The 25,158-nt window shown below is 43.3% G+C and overlaps 1 protein-coding gene across 1 annotated transcript; it reads right to left on the bottom strand.

The window, feature by feature from the left end:
- Positions 1-9,345: 9,345 nt before the first annotated feature.
- Positions 9,346-24,734, bottom strand: LOC132890390 (alcohol dehydrogenase class-3-like). The gene is made up of 9 exons (XM_060927209.1): positions 24,717-24,734; positions 23,561-23,662; positions 23,299-23,449; positions 21,921-22,008; positions 13,074-13,293; positions 12,123-12,383; positions 11,735-11,867; positions 11,501-11,639; positions 9,346-9,441 (listed from the first exon to the last, which is right to left on the bottom strand). Exons 1-9 carry the CDS (start codon positions 24,732-24,734, stop codon positions 9,417-9,419), a joined length of 1,137 nt encoding a protein of 378 aa, XP_060783192.1. The 3' UTR covers positions 9,346-9,416.
- Positions 24,735-25,158: the final 424 nt, after the last annotated feature.

Here is a 25,158-nt window from a genome sequence, read left to right as displayed (position 1 = left end):
TTCTCACAGAGTCATAAACCCAACCCTGCCACTTGCTGCACACTCCTTAACACCCACATGCAATGAGCCGGTGCTGCAGGTGCTCTAGCCCCCGCCCCTTTTCTGTTTGCTGTCCAAAGTGCCCTTTTCATAGGGACTGTTTTTTTTTTAATATTTGTAAAAGATAAGTTAGCTCCAACATCAATATTCTCTACAATTTGACAATAATATATGAAATTATGGATTTATAAAATAACGTTTTTCTATGTAAATGCGGGCATCAATCCGTGACGTCATGCATTCAGTGCGCCTCTGTGCAGAAAGCGCCTGCAGGCGGGTGGCAGCGGGAGACGGTGCGAGGAACGGCATGGCGAGGTCACACTGAAAGTCTCCTTTCATTTCTTATCTGAACATGCAATCAGGGCCGGATTAACTATATGGGCCTGCGGCACAGTGCCCAGGGGCACTAACCACTCACAGCCAGTGGGGGGCACCACATGACAGAAACTTTAAAAATATTTTTCGTGAATGTTTGTACACTTAAAATGGTTATACACTTGACATTGTTAAATAGTCATATATAATTCATTATGAACACTAATTTCATAAGAACAACAACAACAATAATCATAATTCTGAGGAAGAGTGGCCTATGTGACCATTAACCCCCCTTTCCTCGACCTGTCAGTTGAGCCAGTCCACCTACGGTGAAATGCATCAATTTTTTAAAAACCGCGGTAGAAATGAAAAATGGACAGACATCAATTGAGTGGTTGTGCGAAGAGAAAACTAAAGAAGAGAAAGACTCCAGGCGTGTAGCTGCAATTAAAAATGTTCCAGTGTTAGATCGTTTTTTAATAAAAGCATTGACAACTGCTGTCAGTCCCAGCGCTGAAGCCGGGAGGAGGAGGAGGAGGAGGAGGGGATGTGCGAAGCCACTTTAAGCCAGGTAGAGATCAGTTCACACCATGAGGACGAGAAGGAAGACGAGGGTGTTATGGATGTCAACCCAGCGCAGCCGACGCCAGTAGAACACTTCTCTATTTCAACTGATCCTGCGCTATGGGGAGAACATGTCTAGGTTCATACAGAACAGATACTCTTTGAATTGATACATATATGTACATTGTACATCTGAATATGCCGTTCTGGATGTTATTTGAATTTATATTTCGAATTGAGACATTTGAATATGTTGCCTAGATCGATGCTATTTTAATTGATACACATTTTGAATTGGGGGCGGCACGGTGATGTGGTGGCACTGTCGCCTCACAGCAAGAAGGTCCGGGTTCGAGCCCCGTGGCCGACGAGGGCCTTTCTGTGCGGAGTTTGCATGTTCTCCCCGTGTCCGCGTGGGTTTCCTCCGGGTGCTCCGGTTTCCCCCACAGTCCAAAGACATGCAGGTTAGGTTAACTGGTGACTCTAAATTGAGCGTAGGTGTGAATGTGAGTGTGAATGGTTGTCTGTGTCTATGTGTCAGCCCTGTGATGACCTGGTGACTTGTCCAGGGTGAACCCCGCCTTTCGCCCGTAGTCAGCTGGGATAGGATCCAGCTCGCCTGCAACCCTGTAGAAGGATAAAGCGGCTACAGATAATGAGATGAGATGAGATGAGATGAGATGAGACATTTGAATATGCTGTATTGTATATAGATGGATGCTGTTTAAATTGCTGATGCTGTTTGAATTGATACACATTTTGAATTGAGACATTTGAATATGGATAGAATAGAGTATGGATGCTTTGAAGGTTTTTATTGAGACATACAAATATATGCTGCTCATTTTTGAATAAGACATTTCAATATGCCTACATGCATATCATTGGTTGTTTTCAGTGAATTTGATGGGCTGATGTAGCCTACTGTACTTAATACATTTTCAATGAGGAAGAATGACCTTGTTTATGTGTACTATTGTTTATGTATATGCTACTATTTTTGACAGCAAAGGGCAAGGTTTGTGAGTGTGTGCAGGAGGTTACTGAACGCGTGCGTGCAGGGTGGTGGTGGTGTGTGTGTGGGGGGGCACTTGAGGTATAGTGCCCAGGGGCACCGCATTGGCTTAATACAGCACTGCATGCAATATTGTGCAGCTAGAACACAACAGTAAATGCGTAGGGTTGTTTATCATTTAATGAAGCCGCCTAGGCTATTTAAACCGTTTGCTCCATCCATTTCATTAACATGGCAGATTCGGAAACTTTAGTTTGGACGACGGCGTTAATAACATATTCTAGCAGCTTCGAAAACTTAAGGCTGAATGACGACGTCCACAACATATTCTATCAAGACTTATGTTATAGTAGGTTAGGTTAGTTGAGTTAAAACATAGGGAAACGTTTTCTAAATAAGTGAAAGCCTACATTATGCAAAGATGCCAAGGAAAGAGAGGATAAAGAAGCAGAAAGAGAAGGAGCTGCGGGAGGCAGCAAAAGGCAGTGGATCTCTGTCCAGTTGGGTCAGAAAGAAAACTACAGGTCAGACTAATCTTCACTTCAGAATGAACAAGAACTATCTGACATGTCTTGTTACCAAGATCAACTATATTTTCATATTAATGCTTCAATAAATACAGTATGAAAATGTTGGTAATAAGTCAGATGCATGTTGTCAATTCTGAACTAATGTACCAGTTGCTCACATTGAAGTGATTGCTGAATAGATTACTGAATGGTAAATAACAAACTGTTACTTGTTCTCAGGAGTGGAAAGTTCCAGATCAGATGAACAGGTTGAGGCAGAAGCTGGAGTTAGCGCAGGAGGCACAGGAAGTGTGCAGGAAACAGCGAAGTCACAGAGAGATGTTGATGTGGAGGAAGGAGATACCGAGGAAGAGAGTGCAGAAGATGTAGAAAATCATACACACAGAATGTTCAGTTGCAATTGAAATTTAGTTTTGAATAAAGTTAACTTGTGTGAAAAATTTGTTCCAAGTGCCCTTTTTTGAATGTTGAGCCCCTGCCCTTCCAAAGGTCTTTGCACGGCCCTGCTCCTTAACTGTCATCAATATCTCCGAATTCACATGGCTTCAACTCTTGTGAAGGCAGGACCCATGAAACCTTCCCCGTGTAATCTTGTAGGGATGGGGGTTGGCAGGAACACACTTTGGAGCGTTGCTACGCTGCTGTTTTTATTATGGCAGAAGGAATCAGGATCACTGGTATCTCTAACTTGTACTTTAGAGAAAAACAGGGGAACTGGTGAGGGCAGAAGACAGAATATTCTGTATGCTTTTGTCCGTAATAGGTTTAGAAAATATACATTATATGCTAATTGCAAGCAGAGACTCTGGCAAGGCTAAAAAGCATAAAAAGGAAGAGGCAGAAGGTAATAGAGACATGAGGATGTCCTCAGACATAAAGCAGCTAGCCACGCCACTGTTTAACAAAACTGATGGGGAGGACAGCATCCAAACATCCAAGTTAATCAGAACACTCTATGAACGCCCATGAACCCTCCAGATCTGCTCTTTTACCTTGCTAACAAAAGGCTTGACTAAAAAAATGTCTTCAGCCGAAACACTGAAACTGTGTCCAAGTCCTGAACACTAATTGGAAGGTTGTTCCATAACAGTAGGGCTTTGTTAGAGAATGCTCTGCCCCTACTGTAGCCGTCACTATTTGAGGTACCAACAAAAGTCCTGCACCTTTTTGACTGAAACAGGCATGGCAGATCATAAAAGACCAGAAGTTCACCCAGGTACTGTGGTGTAAAACCATTCAGTGCTTTAAAGATCATGAGTGGTACAGGGAGTGCAGAATTATTAGGCAAATGAGTATGTTGACCACATTACCCTCTCTATGCATGTTGGCCTACTCCAAGCTGCATAGGCTTGAAAGCCTCCTACCAATTAAGCATACCAGGTGATGTGCATCTCTGTAATGAAAAGGGGTGTGGTCTAATGACATCAACACCCTATATCAGGTGTGCAAAATTATTAGGCAACTTCCTTTCCTTTGGCAAAATGGGTCAGAAGAGGGATTTGACGGACTCAGAAAAGTCAAAAATAGTGACATATATTGCAAAGGGATGGAGCACTCTTAAAATTGCCCAGCTTTTGAAGCGTGACCATCGAACAATCAAGCGCTTCATTCAAAATAGTCAACAGGGTCGCAAGAAGCGCATTGAAAAAAAAGGCGCAAACTAACTGCCCGTGAACTGAGGAAAGTCAAGCGTGAAGCTGCCAAGATGCCACTCGCCACCAGTTTTGCCATATTTCAGAGCTGCAACATCACTGGAGTGTCAAAAAGCACAAGGTGTGCAATACTCAGGGACACGGCCAAGGTAACAAAGGCTGAAAAACGACCACCACTGAACAAGACACACAAGATGAAACGTCAAGACTGGGCCAAGAAGTATCACAAGACTGATTTTTCTAAGGTCTTATGGACAGATGAAATGAGAGTGAGTCTTGATGGGCCAGATGGATGGGCTCGTGGCTGGATCAGCAAAGGGCAGAGAGCTCCAGTCCGACTCAGACGCCAGCAAGGTGGAGGTGGGGTACTGGTATGGGCTGGTATCATCAAAGATGAGCTTGTGGGACCTTTTCGGGTTGAGGATGGCGTCAAGCTCAACTCCCAGTCCTATTGTCAGTTTTTGGAAGACACCTTCTTCAAGCAGTGGTACAGGAAGAAGTCAGCATCCTTCAAGAAAAACATGATTTTCATGCAGGACAATGCTCCATCACACGCATCCAAGTACTCCACAGCATGGCTGGCCAGAAAGGGTCTAAAGGAAGAAAGATTAATGACGTGGCCTCCTTGTTCACCTGATCTGAACCCCATAGAAAACCTGTGGTCCCTCATCAAATGTGAGATCTACAAGGAGGGGAAACAGTACACATCTCTGAACAGTGTCTGGGAGGCTGTGGTTGCTGCTGCACGCAATGTTGATCGCAAACAGATCAAAACACTGACCGAATCCATGGATGGCAGGCTTTTGAGTGTCCTTGTAAAGAAAGGCGGCTATATTAGTCACTGATTTGTTTGGTTTTTTTTGAATGCCAGCAATGTATATTAGTGAATGTTGAGTTGTTATATTGGTTTCCCTGGTGAAAATAAATGAGTGAAATGGGTATATGTTTGTTTTTTGTTAAGTTGCCTAATAATTATGCACAGTTATAGTCACCTGCACACACAGATATCCTCCTAAGATAGCTAAAACTAAGAAAGCCCTACTCCAACTTCCAAAAATACTCCGCTTTGATATTTATGAGTCTTTTGGGTTCATCAAGAACATAGTTGTTTTTCAATAATAAAACTAATCCTCAAAAATACAACTTGCCTAATAATTCTGCACTCCCTGTATATAATAATCAATGGAAATTTTTACTGGAATCTAATGCACTGTGGATAAGACAGGGGTGATGCAATCATGTCTTCTGGTTCTTGTGCAAGGACTCTGTTGCATGGATTCTGTTGCATACCGTAGTGAGAAACAGAGAAATCACTGTTTACATCTACAATCTGATAGCAATCATTCAAATAAGACCCAAGCCAGGAGAAGGCCGTTCCCTTAACTCCAACAATAATTTCTAGTCCATCAGTGAGAATAATATGATCTGAATTATATGAATGGTGTCTAAAGCTGCACTAAGGTGACAAGCAAGGAGATACAATCCTGATCACTGTCAAGTAGTAGATCATTTGCCACTTTAACCAGTGCTGTGTCAGTATTGTATTTAATTACTCCCATCATTCCCAGTGGCACATATCACAGCAGCAATGTTCCTCCACTGCTGGTGGTCTTCTGCCATCTTCCTTATTTCATTCTAGTTCTTGCACATGCCTGTCATTTTGGTTTCCACTGTACACCACCATGCTTTTGGGTCTTCCTCTGTTTCTCTTCCCATCAGGTGTCTAATGTAGAGTAATCTTTGTGGTGGATTCCTTCCCTTGCCTGATGGCATGACCAATCCATCTCCTCTGTCTTCTCATAACTATTGTGCCTATGCTGTCTATTTTGCACCACTGCAGGAGATTTCTGTTGGAGATGGAGGGTGAGGCCAGAATATCCGCAGTATCCTCCAAAGGCTTTTAGTGTGAAATGAAGACAGCTTCATCAAATAATGCTCTATCATCCACCAGCACTCAACTCCATACAAGAGAGTTGATAAGGTGCAGCTTCAGTTTAATGTGGTTGCTGTACTGAGATGAACACCTCATGTGGCAATATTGTTAACAGGCCTAAATCCTTCCTGATAGACCTCATTAATGTTAATTCTACATACTGTAAGTATGAGCTGAACTGCTTCGCCACAACCATTTCTAGGATCTTGGAGATAAAAGTGAGGTTTGATATTGGCCTATAATTGGACACCTGACATGGGTCAAGGTCGGGTTTGTTAATCGTGGTTTTGATAACTGATAGTTTGTAGGATTTAGGTAAATGGCCAGTGCTAAGAGAAGAATTGATGCATTACATTACTTTAATGGCAGACGCTCTTATCTAGAGTGATGTACAATGTACCCAGGGCAACTTGGGGAGCAGTTGGATGTTAGGTACCTTGCCCAAGGGCACTTTAATAATAATAATAATAATAAGTAGTAGTAGTAGGTCAATTTATATAGTGCCTTTCTCAAAACCCAAGGTCGCTTTACAATTATAGGGAAAAAAAACGTCCACCAAATAGAGGTCAGGATGTCATTCCAATGGTGTAGCAGCCACAGTCCCACCAAAAGGTGCATGAAAACAAGTCCCACACCACCAGCACAGCCGCCGCAATGGCACCGGGCAACATCACTCAGAACACCACACCATGGATCCACAAAGCGAGCACAGACACACTGCCATGCAGAGTGCTGGTATGTCCCAAACCGCCTGCACAGCCACCGCGACGCCACCATGCAACATCGCTTGGAACATCATGCCAAGCACTAAAACACTGCTGCACAGAGCTCTGGACAACCATGATGTTAAAATGAGTGAGGAGCACAGGCATCACCTACAGCAAACCAAGGCCTGGAGGGAACCGACGCCCAAAACTGGGTCCGGAGCTACATCACAACTGGCGGACAAAACACTCAAACAAAAACAAACCTCAAACTACACAAAAAAGAAAAACAAAAAACAAAACAAAATAAAAAGCTCCGGTGAGAAGCGGCAGCCAGAATGCGCACGGCGTACACTCAACCTGAAACGGAAATGGAAAAGGGTCAACGAAAAAAAGACATAAGACATATATACTTTAGCCATTCCTAATGGTCTGGGGAATTGAACCAGCAACCTTTTGGCCCCAAAGCTGCTTCTCTAACAATTAGGCCATGGCTCCCCCTTGATAGGTGTATTTTAATAGGAGTTGTTCTGGTAGTATCTGTTTGAGGAAAGGTACAGTTAAGGAATCGAGTACACAAGTTGATGATTTTGAAGAGGAAATTAGTAAAATTAGTTTGGTCTTTTGGAGGGGAGTAAAGGATTCTAATCACTGACCTGAAATGGCTATACTGTCATCTTCATGGTCAGTAATCAATTTGTCTAAGTGAATAGCCTGAATGTTTTCAAAAAGCTTTTCATTAGAATCTAGGGCCTCATTCAGACCTAGCATGAACATGCATCCGGGGTGATCAGATCACAAGTGGACAGTATTAAGTACAGGTGTGAATGGGTTCAAATGGGTCTCAAAAACGCATTGTGGTCTGATCCCTCAAACCACGTTCAGAGGTGGTCTGGGACACATACGGCCACATCACATTTGTAGTGTGAATGCAAACGCGTCTCAGTGTGTTCCAGACAGCAACAAAGGGCCGACTAAACAACTGTCATTGTGATTTAGGGTGACTGATGACATCATCATGGTTAAAGAACTGAGATTTGATGATCACAGCTCACCTTTTTCTCACCATCTGGATAATGAATGAAACAAATTCACATAGTTTACACAGGGCCGCGTTAACCCTTGCCGAGGCCCTGGGCAGACACCCCCCCGAGGCCCCGCCCCCGCCTGTTGTCTACTGCGCTCAGCAAATTCACCCCCTCAGACGTGCCTGTCTAACTAGACACAGAAACTTAAATAATGACAGTGGCACAATTAGAAATACTATTGAATAATAAAACTTTATATCCATCAACACCTATTCAATCGAGAAAAAGCAATGGTGAAATAGGCAACTGCATGGTGAAAAAATCCATCAGACATCACGGTTAACAAGTCTGGTTCACTAAAGTTTAGCCTCAAGAAGCCTTTGAATGACTGAGTCAATGAACAACATGTCAAGAACATAACCGAGGCCTACAACAGTTTCTTTAGTATTCAGAACAAGAACATTCATTCGGTATATAACCGTTCGTTTTCATTTTGGAATCCAGGCGACTTTTAACTTGTGAAAACAAAGAGCGATAACAAAGAAAGAAAAATATCTTGCTTCTCAGAAATAAATCTCAAAATGTTAGGCTGTGTGAAACATTTCATCCTTTCACACACGTAATGTCCCAAACAGCAGCGGCACACAGCTTAGCGCATTCAGTTTCACAGCCATGGGTCAACTTACAAGGGCACTTTCCTACTTTTCTGGAAAGTGAAGTCATTAATTAAATCATTGAACTCAAGCTGGCGTAGCGTGTGAAGACATGGTGGACAGCGATCATATTGACAATGACGGGTGATTTATGCGACGGGACAAGGTGGGCTTCCTTACGGGTGGCGAAATGCATCAAAAATGTTATCAATTTAATCAAAACTTCTGAAAATATCGTTTCATATTTTCCGATCTCGCTACCTCCGAGGCCCCCTAGTGGCCGAGGCCCTGGGCAGCTGCCCATGAAGCCCATTAGGATAACGCGTCCTTGAGTTTACATAAGAGAGCCAACCAACATCACTGAGCTGAAGCAGTTTTGTGAGAAGAAATGGGCCAAAATTCCTCCAACCTGTTGTGCAGAACTACTTACCAGTTACCAGAAATATTTGGTGGATGTTATTGTATCACATCCTTTGTTTAAAGTTCTCTTTATCTAGTTTTAGGACTTACATGAAGATCTAAATTACATTTCAGGTCAAATTTATGTAGAAACAGAAAACTGTAAATAGCTCTCAAACTTTCTAGCAACGCTGTAGTTCAATAAGGTGTTTGCGATGTCAGTTGGTTGCTAGGCTGTAGCTCAGGTGCTGTCGTGTTGCAGGGAGTGGTAAAGGTGTTAGTGGGTGGAGCAATGCAGTATTAACTGTCATCAATATGTCTGAAGTAGCAGCTTCAAATCGTGTGGTAGCAAGACCAACAAAACGCTCGCCAACGTTTGTACTACGTCATATTTATTTGCAATCACAGCACAAACACGTCTTGAGTTTCTGTCGACATCACTGTGTTTCCTTTAAACTTTACAGGAGGACCAGCAGCTCCGAGGCCCACTGGGTAGTGAGTCTGTTGTCATGGCGATTGATGCCGTCATCCTGTTGACTGATGTCTTCACGGTTAACAAACTGAGATTTGATGTTTATGGCTCACATTTTTATCACTGTTCGGATACTGAGAAAGAGACAGAGAGAAAAAAAGCAGTCAATGAAAGATAAGTGGGATGAATTACATAACTCAAATATCATCATCATTCAGGATGGGCTTTAACCCCCCAAATAAACCTGCTTCACTCATGGTTTTGTTTACTGTTCAAAAATCTAATCTCATTTGTTCCAGTGAACCTACAAAAGGTTCATTTTCTGCCTTAATGCTGATGGATTCATTTTACTGTTTAAGAAATCAATCACCACAAACACCAGAGATACACCTTCACTAACGAGCGCCTGTCACAGCCAGACATATAACACACACACACACACACACACACACACACACACCGACTCGGCATCCAGAGCACTGAGTGAATTGGAAGGCTACATTTTTTATTTCTGTGCCACGCTGTCGATAATGTAGTGACACTTATCACAGTTCATGTGGGATGTGGAGAAGCTGCAATAGTAAAGTACTTCAGTTAAACCGCCGACCCGACGCACTGATCCGTGGTGAGATATGAGCTAATAAATATTAAAAACCAGCTCGCATTTGCAGTTGTTTATTAGCTGACTGCTAATGAAAAGTTACCTTGCTAGGTAACGAGAACTGTTTTGATATAGAAGAGTCTTGTGTCGTAACAATGGTGTTTTTTTTTGAAGATGCAAATCCTTAATTTTTCTTGATCATTTGACAGAGATATGAAAATTATTTTGCACCGGCAGCTCTGAAAGACCAGAGTGGTGAGAAAATACTGCCATTATCTGAGTTTAATTATTTTAATACCAACGTGTGTGTGTGTGTGTGTGTGTGTGTGTGTGTGTGTGTGTGTGTGTGTGTGTGTGTGTGTGTGTAAAAGACAGAAAGAGGGACAAAGAGAAAGAGACAGACAGAAAGCGAGAGACAGACAAAGACAGTCAAAGAAAGACAGAAAGAGAACAAGAGAGAAAGATACAGAGAGAGAGAGACAGAAATACAGACAGAAATGGAAAGAGAGAGAGAGAGAGAGAGAGAGAGAGCAGGTCAAGGAGCAGGTCTGATGGAGGTTAGGGGTTTAAAAAAAGGAAATAGGTTTCTAGCGTTCAGTTGAGACTTTTGTTTGTTATTTGATGAATATTTTATGAACAATCTCATCTCATTATCTGTAGCCGCTTTATCCTGTTCTACAGGGTCGCAGGCGAGCTGGATCCTATCCCAGCTGACTACGGGCGAAAGGCGGGGTTCACCCTGGACAAGTCGCCAGGTCATCACAGGGCTGACACATAGACACAGACAACCATTCACACTCACATTCACACCTACGCTCAATTTAGAGTCACCAGTTAACCTAACCTGCATGTCTTTGGACTGTGGGGGAAACCGGAGCACCCGGAGGAAACCCACGCGGACACGGGGAGAACATGCAAACTCCACACAGAAAGGCCCTCGCCGGCCACGGGGCTCGAACCCAGGACCTTCTTGCTGTGAGGCGACAGCGCTAACCACTACACCACCGTGCCACCCTTTATGAACAATTTAAGGGATTTTACAGATTTGTGCTGTTACCATGAAAATGTCCATTTTGTTCCACATTCTACTTTCTGCTCTTTCTGACTGAACAAATCTGTGAACTGTGTAAATGAATAACATTCATCAGAGCAGGACCGTGTAGAATAAAGGAGGTTATTGGTTCTAAAGCCTTCGCTCTGTGACTGCTGGAAACTGATGGATGGTGTTCATATCAGTGGAGTCGTGTTTAACAGAAATTATGATGAGCTCTACAGTCAGGCTTCATGTGCTTTACTCTGAAATTAATGAAAAGCGACTTTCTGAGGTTCGTATTTATCCGTAAGGGAGAAACATGCCGTTAACCCCTCAGCGACGGCTCCGCCCCTCAACCATAAATGTTTAGTGACATCACTGTTAAAGTTTAATATAAAGTGTGAAGAGAGAGCAACTTAACATTACACAGCTAGCTTAAATGGCTTCAGAAAAAAAAAAAACAAGCAGTAAAGGGATGTCAATAAATAAATGTTTTTGTTGTGCAGGTAGTCAATAAATAACAGCTCCATCAGTTGGATTCTGGTCATGTGACTCAGACCTTTTCCCATTGATGATGAGTTCGAAGGCGTGGTTAATCTCCTCCAGACGGAGCGTGTGTGTCACAAACTCATCCAGCAGAATTGGGCCACTCATGTAGTCCTCCACCAGTTTGGGTACACTACTCACACTCTTCCATCCTGTTCAGAAAGCAGCGTTTGTCAGAACTGATGGATTTCAGACCTGACACTCTGGTAAACGAGAGCTGCTACATGATAATCTGCTCAACTCTTACCACCAAAGTAGGTTCCTTTAAGCGTTCGTCCCTTCAGGACGTCGATGGGAGCCAGCGAGAGGCTGCCCGTTTCATTCCATCCCACAATTACACAGGTTCCCCAGGCAACTCTGCAGCTCTCAAACACTGCCCTCTAGTGGAGACAAAACACATTCGCTTCATACAATAAAGAAGAAAGGAAAACAAGGATAAGAACACAGTAGTATAAGATGGAGGAGGAAAAGAAAAAAATAAGAGCAACAAGATGAAGTTGGGAAAGAAAAAGAAAACAAAGGAAGGATGAGGACAAAAAGTACAAGGAGAAAGAAAAGAAGTCGTTTCTGTCAATAGAGAAAGGACAGACCAGTCACAGTGAAGCTGATGTTTCATGAATCAACCTCAAACCCACCATAAGTGTGACGTTCCCCACACACTCGAAGCTGTAGTCCACTCCTCCACTCGTCATCTCCATCAGCACCTCCTGAATGGGTTTGCTGTGATCGTTAGGGTTCACAAAGTCAGTGACACCGAACTTCTTGGCAACTTCACATTTCTCCGCGTTGATGTCGACGCCGATGATCCTGGAGGCTCTTGCAGCTTTACAGCCCATCACCGTGGCGAGACCGACGGCTCCCAAACCGAACACGGCACAGACAGAACCATGCTCCACCTGCAGAGGCGGGGAGGAACAACCACAGGGTTTAGTAAATAAAGTAAAATAAATTCATCCACAGAAACATAAGAGAATTTAAATCAAGATAAAGAGAATGAGAACTTGTTCAGCAACAAGAAAGAGGAAGAAAAGGAAAAAAAACGATTAGAAATGGAAAAAAGAAACAAATGAAGTAAAGACGACTAAGAAGAAGAAAAAAGATGATCAAGGTGAAGAACTGAAGGAGGAAAAGAAGAAATCAGGAGAACAAAAACAGGGAAAGAAAGTAGAACAAAAAGAATGGAGAAGAAAAGAAAGAACAAGAAGGAAACTGAGGAAAGAGACGATAAACAAGAGAAAAAATAGTAGTGAGAAAATACGATTTTTAAAAAAAGTCAGCATATAAATTGTGAATGAAAAAGGGTCTCACTCAGCCTCACTTTACAGAGCAGAGGAGGAATAAAATGCAAGAAAATAAAACTTATCACTTAACATCCCGACGACGTCTGAAACGCCACGTGGTCGAGTTTATAAAACGGCAGGAGAGAGTAAAGTTCAGCGCTCAGAGCTTTAATCTCAAAATCATCATCAGGAGCTTTAAAACCATCTCAGTGTGACACCATCGTTCATCAGCAATGAGTGATAAGAAACAAACAGTGTTCCAACACACACACACACACACACACACACACACACACACACACACACTTTGGCCGCATTTAGTGCTGCTCCGTATCCTGTAGCCACCCCACAGCCGAGGAGACACACTTTATCCAGCGGTGCGTCTCGGTGAATCTTAGCGACGTTGTATTCAGGAACGACGGTGTATTCGGAGAAAGTGCTCACACCAGCAAACTGATACACCTGCTGACCCTTACAGGTGATACGACTCGTACCATCAGCTAGCACACACTGCTGAAGCTTCTCCCTGAGAGAGAGAGAGAGAGAGAGAGAGAGAGAGAATTTCTACAGCATTCTTTACAGACATCATCATCATCACTCAAACTGAGCATCAGCATGGAGAGGAGAAATCTAACACACTACTCATTATTACTGGCCACTTTATTAGGAACACCCCTACACCTACCTGCTGTTTTCTCTAATCAGCCGATCCCTCGACAGCAAGTCAAGTTTATTTGTATCGCGCTTTTAACAATAAACATTGTCGCAAAGCAGCTTTACAGAATTTGAACGACTTAAAGCATGAGCTAATTTTATCCCTAATCTATCCCCAATGATGAAGCCTGTGGCGACGGTGGCAAGGAAAAACTCCCTCAGACAACATGAGGAAGAAACCTCGAGAGGAACCAGACTCAAAAGGGAACCCATCCTCATCTGGGCAACAACAGACAGCATGACTATAACATTAACAGTTTTAACATGAAGTCAGTTTCGTTGATGTTATAAACTCTTCATTGATGGAAACTTGAGTGCAAAACTGTTCATGACAACTGCAGTCCTAAAGTTAGCAAGTCAACTGTAGTCCTCAGCCATAAAAGCATTACTGTAAGAGTCCAGAGCGTCTTCCAGGTGTGACTTTCAACTGTCCTCATGGGGCCGTCCTCCACAGGAGCGATGTGATGAGACTCCAACCAGACACAGGGCACCAGGATGGATCAGGCAGGTCCGAGGAGCAGAAGAGGTTCAGCATCTCGATCTCAGGACCGACATGTAACTCAGAGGGACAGACAGGTTGTTAGGTATGCCCAATGTCACCTGAATAAGTAGGAACAGTATACATATTGCACTGAGTGCAAGCAGGGACTCGGGCAACTAACTATGACAGCATAACTAAAAGGGGAGAGCCAGAAGGTAACACAGGCATGAGGGGTCCCGGGACATAAAGCAGCAGCCACTACACCGTCAACAAACTCGAGTGAGCAAGCGAGTGGGGACTGACAGCATCCATACATCCCAGTTTACCAAAACACTCTGTCTGAGGATCCTCCAGATCTACTCCTTTACCTCATAAACACCATTAACACAAGGCTTGACTAAACAGATCTGTTTTCAGCCGAGACTTAAACGCTGAGACTGTGTCTGATTCCCGAACACTACTTGGAAGGCTGTTCCATAACTGTGGGGCTTTGTAAGAAAAGGCTCCGCCCCCTGATGTAGCCTTCACTATACGAGGTACCAGCAGATAGCCTGCACCTTTTGATCTAAGTAGGCGTGGCGGGTCATAGAGGACCAGAAGTTAGCTCAGGTACTGTGGTGCGAGACCATTCAGTGCTTTAAAGGTCAATAGTAGTATTTTATAATCAATACGAAATCTGATTGGGAGCCAATGCAGTGTGGATAAGACAGGGGTGATGGGGTCATATTTTCTAGTTCTAGTAAGGACTCTTGCTGCTGCATTTTGAACTAACTGGAGCTTGTTTATGCACTTATTGGAACATCCAGACAGTAAGGCATTACAATAATCCAACCTGGAGGGAACGAAAGCATGAACTAGTTTTTCCGCATCATGTAGGGACATTAAATTTATTATCTTAGCAATATTTCTGAGATGAAAGAAAGCTATCTGGGTAATGTTATCAATGTGAGTTTCGAATGAAAGACTGGGGTCAATAATCACTCCGAGGTCTTTTACTGCTGCACGTGAAGAAACAGAAAGGCCATCCAGAGTTACTGTGTAATCAGAAAACTTACTTCAAGCTGCATGTGGTCCGAGTACAAGTACTTCAGTCTTGTCAGAGTGAAGCAGAAGGAAGTTAATAAGCATCCAGTGTCTAATGTCCTTCACACATTCCTCAATTCTATTAAGCTGGTGTCTCTCATCAAGTTTTGCAGAAACATACAACTGTGTGTCATCAGCATAACAGTGGAAACTAATACTATGTTTACGAATAATATCACCCAGAGGGAACATATATAAAGAAAAAAGCAGTGGACCCAGGACAGAACTTTGTGGAACACCAAACTTTACCTCAGTACGTCTAGAAATATCACCATTTACATCAACATACTGATAGCGATCAGTTAAATAAGAGCTGAGCCAGCAGAGGGCCGTTCCCTTAACTCCCACAACATTTTCTAGTCTATCCAGAAGAATGGAATGATCAATGGTATCAAATGCTGCACTAAGGTCAAGCAACACAAGTAGCGAGACACAGCCCTGATCAGACGCCAACAGTAGGTCGTTTACTACTTTAACCAGAGCTGTCTCTGTGCTATAATGAGGTCTAAATCCTGACTGATACATTTCATGGATGTTATTCCTATGTAAATATGAGCATAACTGCTGTGCCACAGCTTTTTCAAGGATCTTGGAGATAAAGGGGAGGTTTGCTATTGGCTGATAATTGGACAGCTGACAGGGATCAAGGTCAGGTTTTTAATCAGGGGTTCGATAACTGCTAGTTTAAAGGATTTGGGTACATAGCCAATCGTAAGAGAAGACTTTATTGTTTTTAGAAGCGGTTCAATTACTTCAGGTATTATCTGTTTGAATAGACGTGTAGGTAAGGGATCTAGTACACAAGTTGAGACTTTTGATGCGGAGATTAATGAAAGTAATTCAGTTTCTCTAAGGGGAGTAAAACATTCTAATTGCTGATCTGATACAGTTATATTGTTAACTACAGGGTCACTTACATTGTCTGACCTTAAATTAGTAGTTTGAGGCAGGTGGTAATGGAGTAGTCCGAAGTCACGTAGCTCCCGATTCACTTATCATTTACAGCTGAAATACTTGCATTATTGTTGGCTTCCACTTCGAAAACATAGTTAGTTAATACTAGTAAAGACAGCTACATGTAGACTTTGCTTCATTTGATTTAAAACCACGCTGAAACCTACGAAAAGGCTAGGCCTACTGATCTAACCTTGGCTAGCCTACTTACTGTAGCATCTTAAGATGGAGGAGACACCGCTCACGCTACAAACATTGAGATGTGAACTACAGATATCTTGCCAAGCTTCATTGGAAGAATTTAAAGCTGAAATAGCTAGTCTTCGTCATGATTTGAGTAGAGACATAGAGGCTCTACGTACAGAGTCTGTTTCTAGCACTCAAAGGCTGCGACAGGAATTGGAGGACGAAATTGGAAAACTTCAATGAAACCACGAGGAAGTTACGACTGAACAGACTATGATGGGACACCGTCTTAACAAGGCACTTGAGCAGACTACCAAACTTGACCGTGAACATGAATCTCTGGCGAACGAGGTGAAACGGCTACAAGAGAAGTGCTTGGACCTCGAGGCTAGAAGTCGGAGACATAACCTAAGGGTAATCGGTGTCCCAGAGGGTGCTGAAGGGGCTAACATTACATGCGTCATGTCAGAGTTTCTATCGGAGTTAGTGGGCCCTGAGAACTTCACATCTCCTGTGGTCATAGATCGCTCCCACAGGTCTTTGGCTCCCAAGCCAAAACAAGGTGGGCGTCCATGGCCCATTGTTATCAGACTGCACTACTTCACCGAAAAGGAGAGAATTTTGGGCATTTGTAAAGGCAAGGGTTAATTTGAATGCTATCAATTTTGTTTGACGCCATTTACGTTCAAATTTTCGAGTGGTCTGTTTTAAAGTGCGAGTGTCATCATTATACCAGGGTGCTAATTTTTTGTCTCTGACCATTTTCCTTTTAAGAGGAGCTACATTATCTAAGGTATGGCGGAATGTTGACTATAAGCATTCAGTTGCCTGATCAAGTTCTGCAGGGGCTGACAGTGACCCAATCAAAGTTGATAACTCTGGGAGATCATTTATAAAGCTCTGTGCAGTAGTTGACGTGAATGTACATTTAATACAGTAGTGTGGTGAGGTGCATATACAACCCCAATTCCAAAAAAGTTGGGACAAAGTACAAATTGTAAATAAAAATGGAATGCAATAATTTACAAATCTCAAAAACTGATATTGTATTCACAATAGAACATAGACAACATGTCAAATGTCGAAAGTGAGACATTTTGAAATTTCATGCCAAATACTGGCTCATTTGAAATTTCATGACAGCAACACATCTCAAAAAAGTTGGGACAGGGGCAATAAGAGGCTGGAAAAGTTAAAGGTACAAAAAAGGAACAGCTGGAGGACCAAATTGCAACTCATTAGGTCAATTGGCAATAGGTCATTAACATGACTGGGTATAAAAAGAGCATCTTGGAGTGGCAGCGGCTCTCAGAAGTAAAGATGGGAAGAGGATCACCAATTCTGCCTATTTCTGCGCCGACAAATAGTGGAGCAATATCAGAAAGGAGTTCGACAGTGTAAAATTGCAAAGAGTTTGAACATATCATCATCTACAGTGCATAATATCATCAAAAGATTCAGAGAATCTGGAAGAATCTCTGTGCGTAAGGGTCAAGGCCGAAAAACCATACTGGGTGCCCGTGATCTTCGGGCCCTTAGATGCCACTGCATCACATATGGGCATGCTTCTGTATTGGAAATCACAAAATGGGCTCAGGAATATTTCCAGAGAACATTATCTGTGAACACAATTCATCGTGCCATCCGCCGTTGCCAGCTAAAACTCTATAGTTCAAAGAAGAAGCCATATCTAAACACGATCCAGAAGCGCAGACGTCTTCTCTGGGCCAAGGCTCATTTAAAATGGACTGTGGCAAAGTGGAAAACTGTTCTGTGGTCAGACGAATCAAAATTTGAAGTTCTTTATGGAAATCAGGGACGCCGTGTCATTCGGACTAAAGAGGAGAAGGACGACCCGAGTTGTTATCAGCGCTCAGTTCAGAAGCCTGCATCTCTGATGGTATGGGGTTGCATTAGTGCGTGTGGCATGGGCAGCTTACACATCTGGAAAGACACCATCAATGCTGAAAGGTATATCCAGGTTCTAGAGCAACATATGCTCCCATCCAGACGACGTCTCTTTCAGGGAAGACCTTGCATTTTCCAACATGACAATGCCAAACCACATACTGCATCAATTACAGCATCATGGCTGCGTAGAAGAAGGGTCCGGGTACTGAACTGGCCAGCCTGCAGTCCAGATCTTTCACCCATAGAAAACATTTGGTGCATCATAAAATGGAAGATACGACAAAAAAGACCTAAGACAGTTGAGCAACTAGAATCCTACATTAGACAAGAATGGGTTAACATTCCTATCCCTAAACTTGAGCAACTTGTCTCCTCAGTCCCCAGACGTTTACAGACTGTTGTAAAGAGAAAAGGGGATGTCTCACAGTGGGAAACATGGCCTTGTCCCAACTTTTTTGAGATGTGTTGTTGTCATGAAATTTAAAATCACCTAATTTTTCTCTTTAAATGATACATTTTCTCAGTTTAAACATTTGATATGTCATCTATGTTCTATTCTGAATAAAATATGGAATTTTGAAACTTCCACATCATTGCATTCTGTTTTTAGTTACAATTTGTACTTTATCCCAACTTTTTTGGAATCGGGGTTTTATTATTACTCAGACATAGTTTGAATGAGATGAGATAATGATCTGAGATAACTTCAGTGTGATGATATTTTCTAGGTTTAACCTGAATGTTAGTATTAGATCGAGGGTGTGACCACCATTATGGGTTGGTCCTATGACATTCTGATTAATCTCTACTGAATCTAAAATGGACACAAACGCTGTTTTTAAAGGGTCTTCTGGGTTATCGAAGTGAATATTAAAATCTCCGACAACTAAAGCTTTGTCTAAGGAAATAACCAGATCGGAGATAAAATCTGCAAATTCAGAAAGAAACTCAGAATATGGCCCCGGGGGCCTGTAAATAATAAGCAATGGAATTAACTGGGTAGACTTATTTTTCGAGGCTACATACATTATATGAGTATGAAGAACTTCAAATGTATTAAATTTATAACCAGGTTTGTGTGTTACACCTAGATAATCATTATAAATAACTCCGACACCTCCTCCTCTGCCAGTTAGACGAGGCTGGTGTATATAACTGTATCCAGGAGGACTCGCTTCATTTAATGCTATATATTCATTTGGAGGGCGGCACGGTGGTGTAGTGGTTAGCGCTGTCGCCTCACAGCAAGAAGGTCCTGGGTTCGAGCCCCGGGGCCGGCGAGGGCCTTTCTGTGCGGAGTTTGCATGTTCTCCCCGTGTCCGCGTGGGTTTCCTCCGGGTGCTCCGGTTTCCCCCACAGTCCAAAGACATGCAGGTTAGGTTAACTGGTGACTCTAAATTGTGAAGGTGTGGTCTAAGGTGTGAATGTAAGTGTGAATGGTTGTCTGTGTCTATGTGTCTGCCCTGTGATGACCTGGCGACTTGTCCAGGGTGAACCCCGCCTTTCGCCCGTAGTCAGCTGGGATAGGCTCCAGCTTGCCTGCGACCCTGTAGAAGGATAAAGCGGCTAGAGATAATGAGATGAGATGAGAGATTCATTTGGCTTAATCCATGTTTCAGTTAAACAAAGTACATTAAACTCCTGATCAGTTATGAGTTCATTAACCATTAGCGCTTTAGATGTAAGAGATCTAATATTTAATAGCCCCACCTTTAGATCAAAGGTGCTGGCAGCAGCTGTACAGTCAGTATGATCTAATTTTATATTGATTAGGTTACTGGAACAAACTCTCTGAGTATTTCTGCTTTTTTTGTTGAGCTTGGGGAACAGACACAGTCTCGATGTAGTGGACCCTGAGTGACGACTCTGTGCAGCTAGCAGACAGTCGGTTTAGCCTGTTCGTCTGCTCCCTGGCCTTGGCTCTGGATTGTCAGAAATTAACTAGGCCTGTTCTGAGACTATGACCTATGCTGCAGGAAATGAGAGCAGCACCTTCCCGAGTGGGATGGATACCGTCCCGCCCTAACAGGACAGCAGTGCCCTCAAAATTAGCCCAATTATCTATAAAGCCCACACTGTTTTCAGAGCACCACCTGGACAACCAGCAGTTCAGCGACCATAACCTGCTGTAAGCTACATCGCCACGCCGCATTGGGATGGGGCCAGAGCATACTACAGCATTGGACATCGCCTTCACTAATTTAAACACCTCTACAAAGTTACTCTTAGTAACCTCAGACTGACGAAGGTGTATATCGTTAGCTCCTGCATGGATAACTATCTTTGAGAACCTGTGCTTGCCTAGGACCCTAAGATTACCTGCTATGTCTGGTGCCCTGGCTCCCGGTATACACCTGACTAAAGCTGCTGGTGCCCCTAAAGGCTGGGCTAATTTCAAGTGCCATATGGTAGAGTCCCCTATAACCAGAGCTCTTTCGGGTTTCTCAGCGGGTGCATCACTAAGGAGAGCAAACCTGTTCGACATGTGACGCAGAGAGGAGTGGTGCTCCCGTGGGCGAGCCTCAGCGGTAGCTTTGGCTTTACGCTTATGCCACCGAGTCGTCACCCATTCGCCCCGCTGTAAGGGCTCTAATGCTGGAGTTGGGGGATTACTAACTCCACCTAGGGCGTCCAGACTTTCCCCTACAGAAACTACACTGTTCTCATGCTCAGTGGCCTTCTCTAAAGCCTGGATACGCACTTCTAGCACTGTAATCTTCTCCGTCAGAGAGCTAACTAATCTGCACTTATCACAAATAAAGCTATCGCTAGCGACAGAGGAAGAATGACTAAACATCCTGCACTCAGCACACTGAACAGGCTGAAGGTGTGCCATGATGAAAGGATTCACGTACCTTAATCAAAGATCTGTTGATATTAAAGCAGATCTGATGTGGATGGCCTCCACTTGTGGTCTTTACGCAGGAGGAGAAAAAAAAAGAAAGAAAGCTTCCGGTCTTGGTGTTCTTCTGAAAAAAAAATGGAAAAAGGAAAGCGAAAGTGGAAAGTACAAAAAGGAAAGTGACAGTACAATAAAAATGAAGATGATACTGGAAAATTATTTGTAGAAAAATGTTTTAAAAAGATTAGTCATTAACGCCAACACTCGCGGGAAAAAAGGACTTGTCGCAAACAACTCAGGAACCAGGAAGTGCATAGCACAGAATGCGCATGCACATTTCACAACAGCAGCACGATGCATCAAATCGCACAGATACAAATCAAAAGCTTCAGTTAATGTTCACAATGTTCAAACATCAGAACGGGAAAAATCATGATCTCACAGTGAAGTGTGACTTTCTTTCTCTCACTGTGGTATGGGTGTTGGTTTGATCCAGATGGACTGGTTTGAGTATTTCAGAAGCTGCTGATCTCCTGGGGTTTTCACACACAACAGTCTCTAGAGTTTACACAGAATGGTGCAGAAAACAAAAAACACTGAGTGAGTGAGCGACAGTTCTGTGGGTGGAAACAAACGCCTTGTTGATTAGAGAGGGTCAGAGGGAAATGGACAGATTAGTTTGAGCTTTTTTGCCAGGAAGGATATAGTAACTCATATAATCACTCTTTACAACCGTGGTGAGCAGAAAATCATCTCAGCATGCAACAGCAGAAGAACACATTGGGTTCCACTCCTGCAGCCAAGAACAGGGATCTTAGAATCAACAACATGTTCCTATTAAAGTGGCCGGCGAGTGTATGTTAATCATATTACAGGACAGTAGTAAAGACTGTGAGGTTTGGTCATGTTGATCAGGAGTTTAAATCTGTACAACTGTTTGTGTGAAAAAGAACAAAATTGGGTTTAAAAACAACAAACTCACAAGTTCTTCAAGCAGAGGTTCATCTTTGGGATCAGACAGAATTCACACTCACCACACTGTGGCAGGAAGAGAGGGATCACCTGATCACCTGGAGGAAAGAACAACATGAAGAACTAGAACACCACTTGGTAGAGTGCAGACCTCCATCAAGGCACATATCTGGATTTGCATCAAAATCTGATCAATTGTTCCTCAGCCCATGGATCATCTTTCCTCAAAATTCCATCAAAATCCAGTCATTGGTTTTTGAGTTACGTTGGGAACGAACAAACAAATGGAGATGCAAACATAACTTCCTCTAACACAGGTGGAGAAGGTAATAAGGAAAAGAAGAACCACAGCAACAACATGAAATCGGTAAGCGCCCAGCGCAGCCTGATAATTCTCCTGTGAGCAAAGAAGAAGAAGACACTCTGTGCTTCCAAAAACCCTTTCTGCAGTAAACAGTCAGTGATTTTCCAAGATGGAGACATTTATTACTGCTGAAGGGGATAAAGCTGGATGCAGAACTTTGAAAGTGATGTCATGACGGTTCTTGCTAATGCTAACTTTTGTTCACACGCTAAATATAGCTGAACCACTTGAGGTTCTGGGGCGGAGCTTTGTGTGCAAGGTGCAGGAATAGAGGGGTCGGCTCAAAGAGTAAAAAAAAAAAAAAATGAATTCAGATCCCATTTCCACTGACAAATCTCACAGAACGCACTTTTAAAATCACATCTATAGGAAATGTGAAAAAAAGAAAAAGACAAATGAGTAAAAATCGAAGGACAGACAGAGATGTCTACAAGTGCCGGCGACCGGCAGGTTTCTCCACCTACACAGATGGTCTGCGCCAGCGACTCGATCCCAGAAAAAAATTTAAACTTGCCTTTCAATGTTCAAGTGATTTATATCGTCTCTGCTGCCCAGAATTTGCTGCAAATCCAATTATTCCACCAAGAAATTGTCTTTGATTCGGTTTGAGTGTGACCGGAAGTGACGCCATAGCTGTTGATTGATTGTCACACTCTGATTGGCTGAGCTGGACCACATGACCACACCGTAGCGTATGTAGTTATGTTGCAGAGTCAGGCAGCGTACTACAGAGGGGAACTGAGAAAACCAAGCACACAAACACCTGGAGGGAAATTTCATACAGATTTTGCAAGTATTTTACAGGGAGATGAGTAATTTATCCACCCAGAATGCACCAGAACACATGCAAATTTCATTACTGTGCCTTTGGCTTCACTGCTGCAAATTTCAGAGGCGCCTACTACTGTTTTTTTTAGACGGCTACTTCAGGTTTTCTGGAGAACTCTGACAGGGAAAGAAAACCAAGATGAACGTAGGACAAGTAGTCGGGTCAGCAAGGTCGCATGTGGTGTGTTTATTGCACCTGGCTGCACAGTGGTCACCCCCGGGCTGACACTCTCCACCACACCGGCACCTTCATGACCCAGAACGAGGGGAAACGGCCGAGTCTTCACTCCCTTCCCACAATCATACAGACACATCCAGTCTGTGTGACACACACCGCTCACTGCAATCTGCAGCAACACCACACACACAAACACACACAATTAAAAAGTCAAGGCCGCAGCCAAGTTTTTAGTAAAAGAATAAAACTGTTCCTGTTAGTCCTGAGGAGAAACACGGACCTTAATTCTCACTTCATGATCTTTAGGTGGAGCAACTTCCACTTCTTCAACAGCAAGAGGTTTCCCAGGTTCCCACGCAACAGCTGCTTTACACCTAATCACCTAGTTGTGGATTGTGATTGGTCAGAAAGCATTGATTCATTTTCTCGAACAGCAACTCTGACAGTAATACACTCATTCTAATAAATCAATGTTTTCTGTATGGTCTCTGTAAGGAGTCTCCAGTGTGAGTGCTGTGTATCAGTTAGAGGGGAAGCTGGAACTGTTTCTTCAGGACAGAGGAGTTTACACTTCCTTACAGTTTCTCAGGAACACGATGGAACAAGCTGAGATTTATTTTTTTATCTTATTAACTTGAAGAGAGAATAAAGAGACACTGGTGAGGGAACGAGTGTTTATCGCTGCGATAATCTACGTGAGAACTTTTTCATGAACATTAAAGTATAAATGGATCAAATGTCCACTGCATCATCATTTAATAAATAGAAAACCATTAATAGTCGGGCGGCACGATGGTGTAGTGGTTATCGCTGTTGCCTCACAGCAAGAAGGTCCAGGTTCGAGCCCCGTGGCCGGCGAGGGCCTTTCTGTGTGGAGTTTGCATGTTCTCCCTGTGTCCGCGTGGGTTTCCTCCGGGTGCTCCGGTTTCCCCCACAGTCCAAAGACATGCAGGTTAGGTTAACTGGTGACTCTAAATTGAGCGTAGGTGTGAATGTGAGTGTGAATGGTTGTCTGTGTCTATGTGTCGCCCTGTGATGACCTGGCGACTTGTCCAGGGTGTACCCCGCCTTTCGCCCGTAGTCAGCTGGGATAGGATCCAGCTCGCCTGCGACCCTGTAGAAGGATAAAGCGGCTACAGATAATGAGATGAGATTGGGCCATTAACAGTCAGTATGTTACTGTGGTGTAAGAGGAATAAAACACCCAGGGACGCACTGATAAAGGAAAATAAATCAACTTCACAGTGTCATCCCACCACCTTTTCTCTCTCTCTCTCTCTCTCTCTCTCTCTCACACACACACACACACACACACAGAGAGAGAAAGAGAGAGAGAGTGGAATAGTAACTCAGTGTCATGTCATCCCATCCCATCTCTCTCTCACACACACACAGTTTTCATTAGGTATTTATTATATCTGCAGTTTTATTCTTACCTTATTCTCAGTTCCCATCTTGATAAAAATAAGAACCTCAGTTACACTCCCTTCTTCTTCTAAAAACAAAAACACACACACACACTCCTTATTGCACATTCAATATCAACCAAAACTACACACTACTATCACTATTAACCTTTCTTACTGTTATGGCCCTTTTCCACTACCCTTTCTCAGCTCACTTCAGCTCGCTTCAGCCCGACACGGCTCGCGTTTCGACTACCAAAAAACAGCACGACTCGGCTCGTTTCAGCCCTGCTTAGCCCCTAAAACTCGTACGGTTTTGGAGTGGGGCTGAAGCGAGCCAAAGCGAGCCGAGTGAGGCTGGGGGCGTGAGCAGACAATCCCCTGTGCACTGATTGGTGAGGAGGAGTGTCCTCACATGCCCACACACGCCCCGCGAGCGCGCTGGGATCTGTAAACACCGCAAACCCGGAAG

Source organism: Neoarius graeffei, chromosome 8 (genome assembly GCF_027579695.1).
Source record: "Neoarius graeffei isolate fNeoGra1 chromosome 8, fNeoGra1.pri, whole genome shotgun sequence".
Lineage (NCBI taxonomy): Eukaryota > Metazoa > Chordata > Actinopteri > Siluriformes > Ariidae > Neoarius > Neoarius graeffei.
This window is presented reverse-complemented; position numbering and strand designations above follow the sequence as displayed.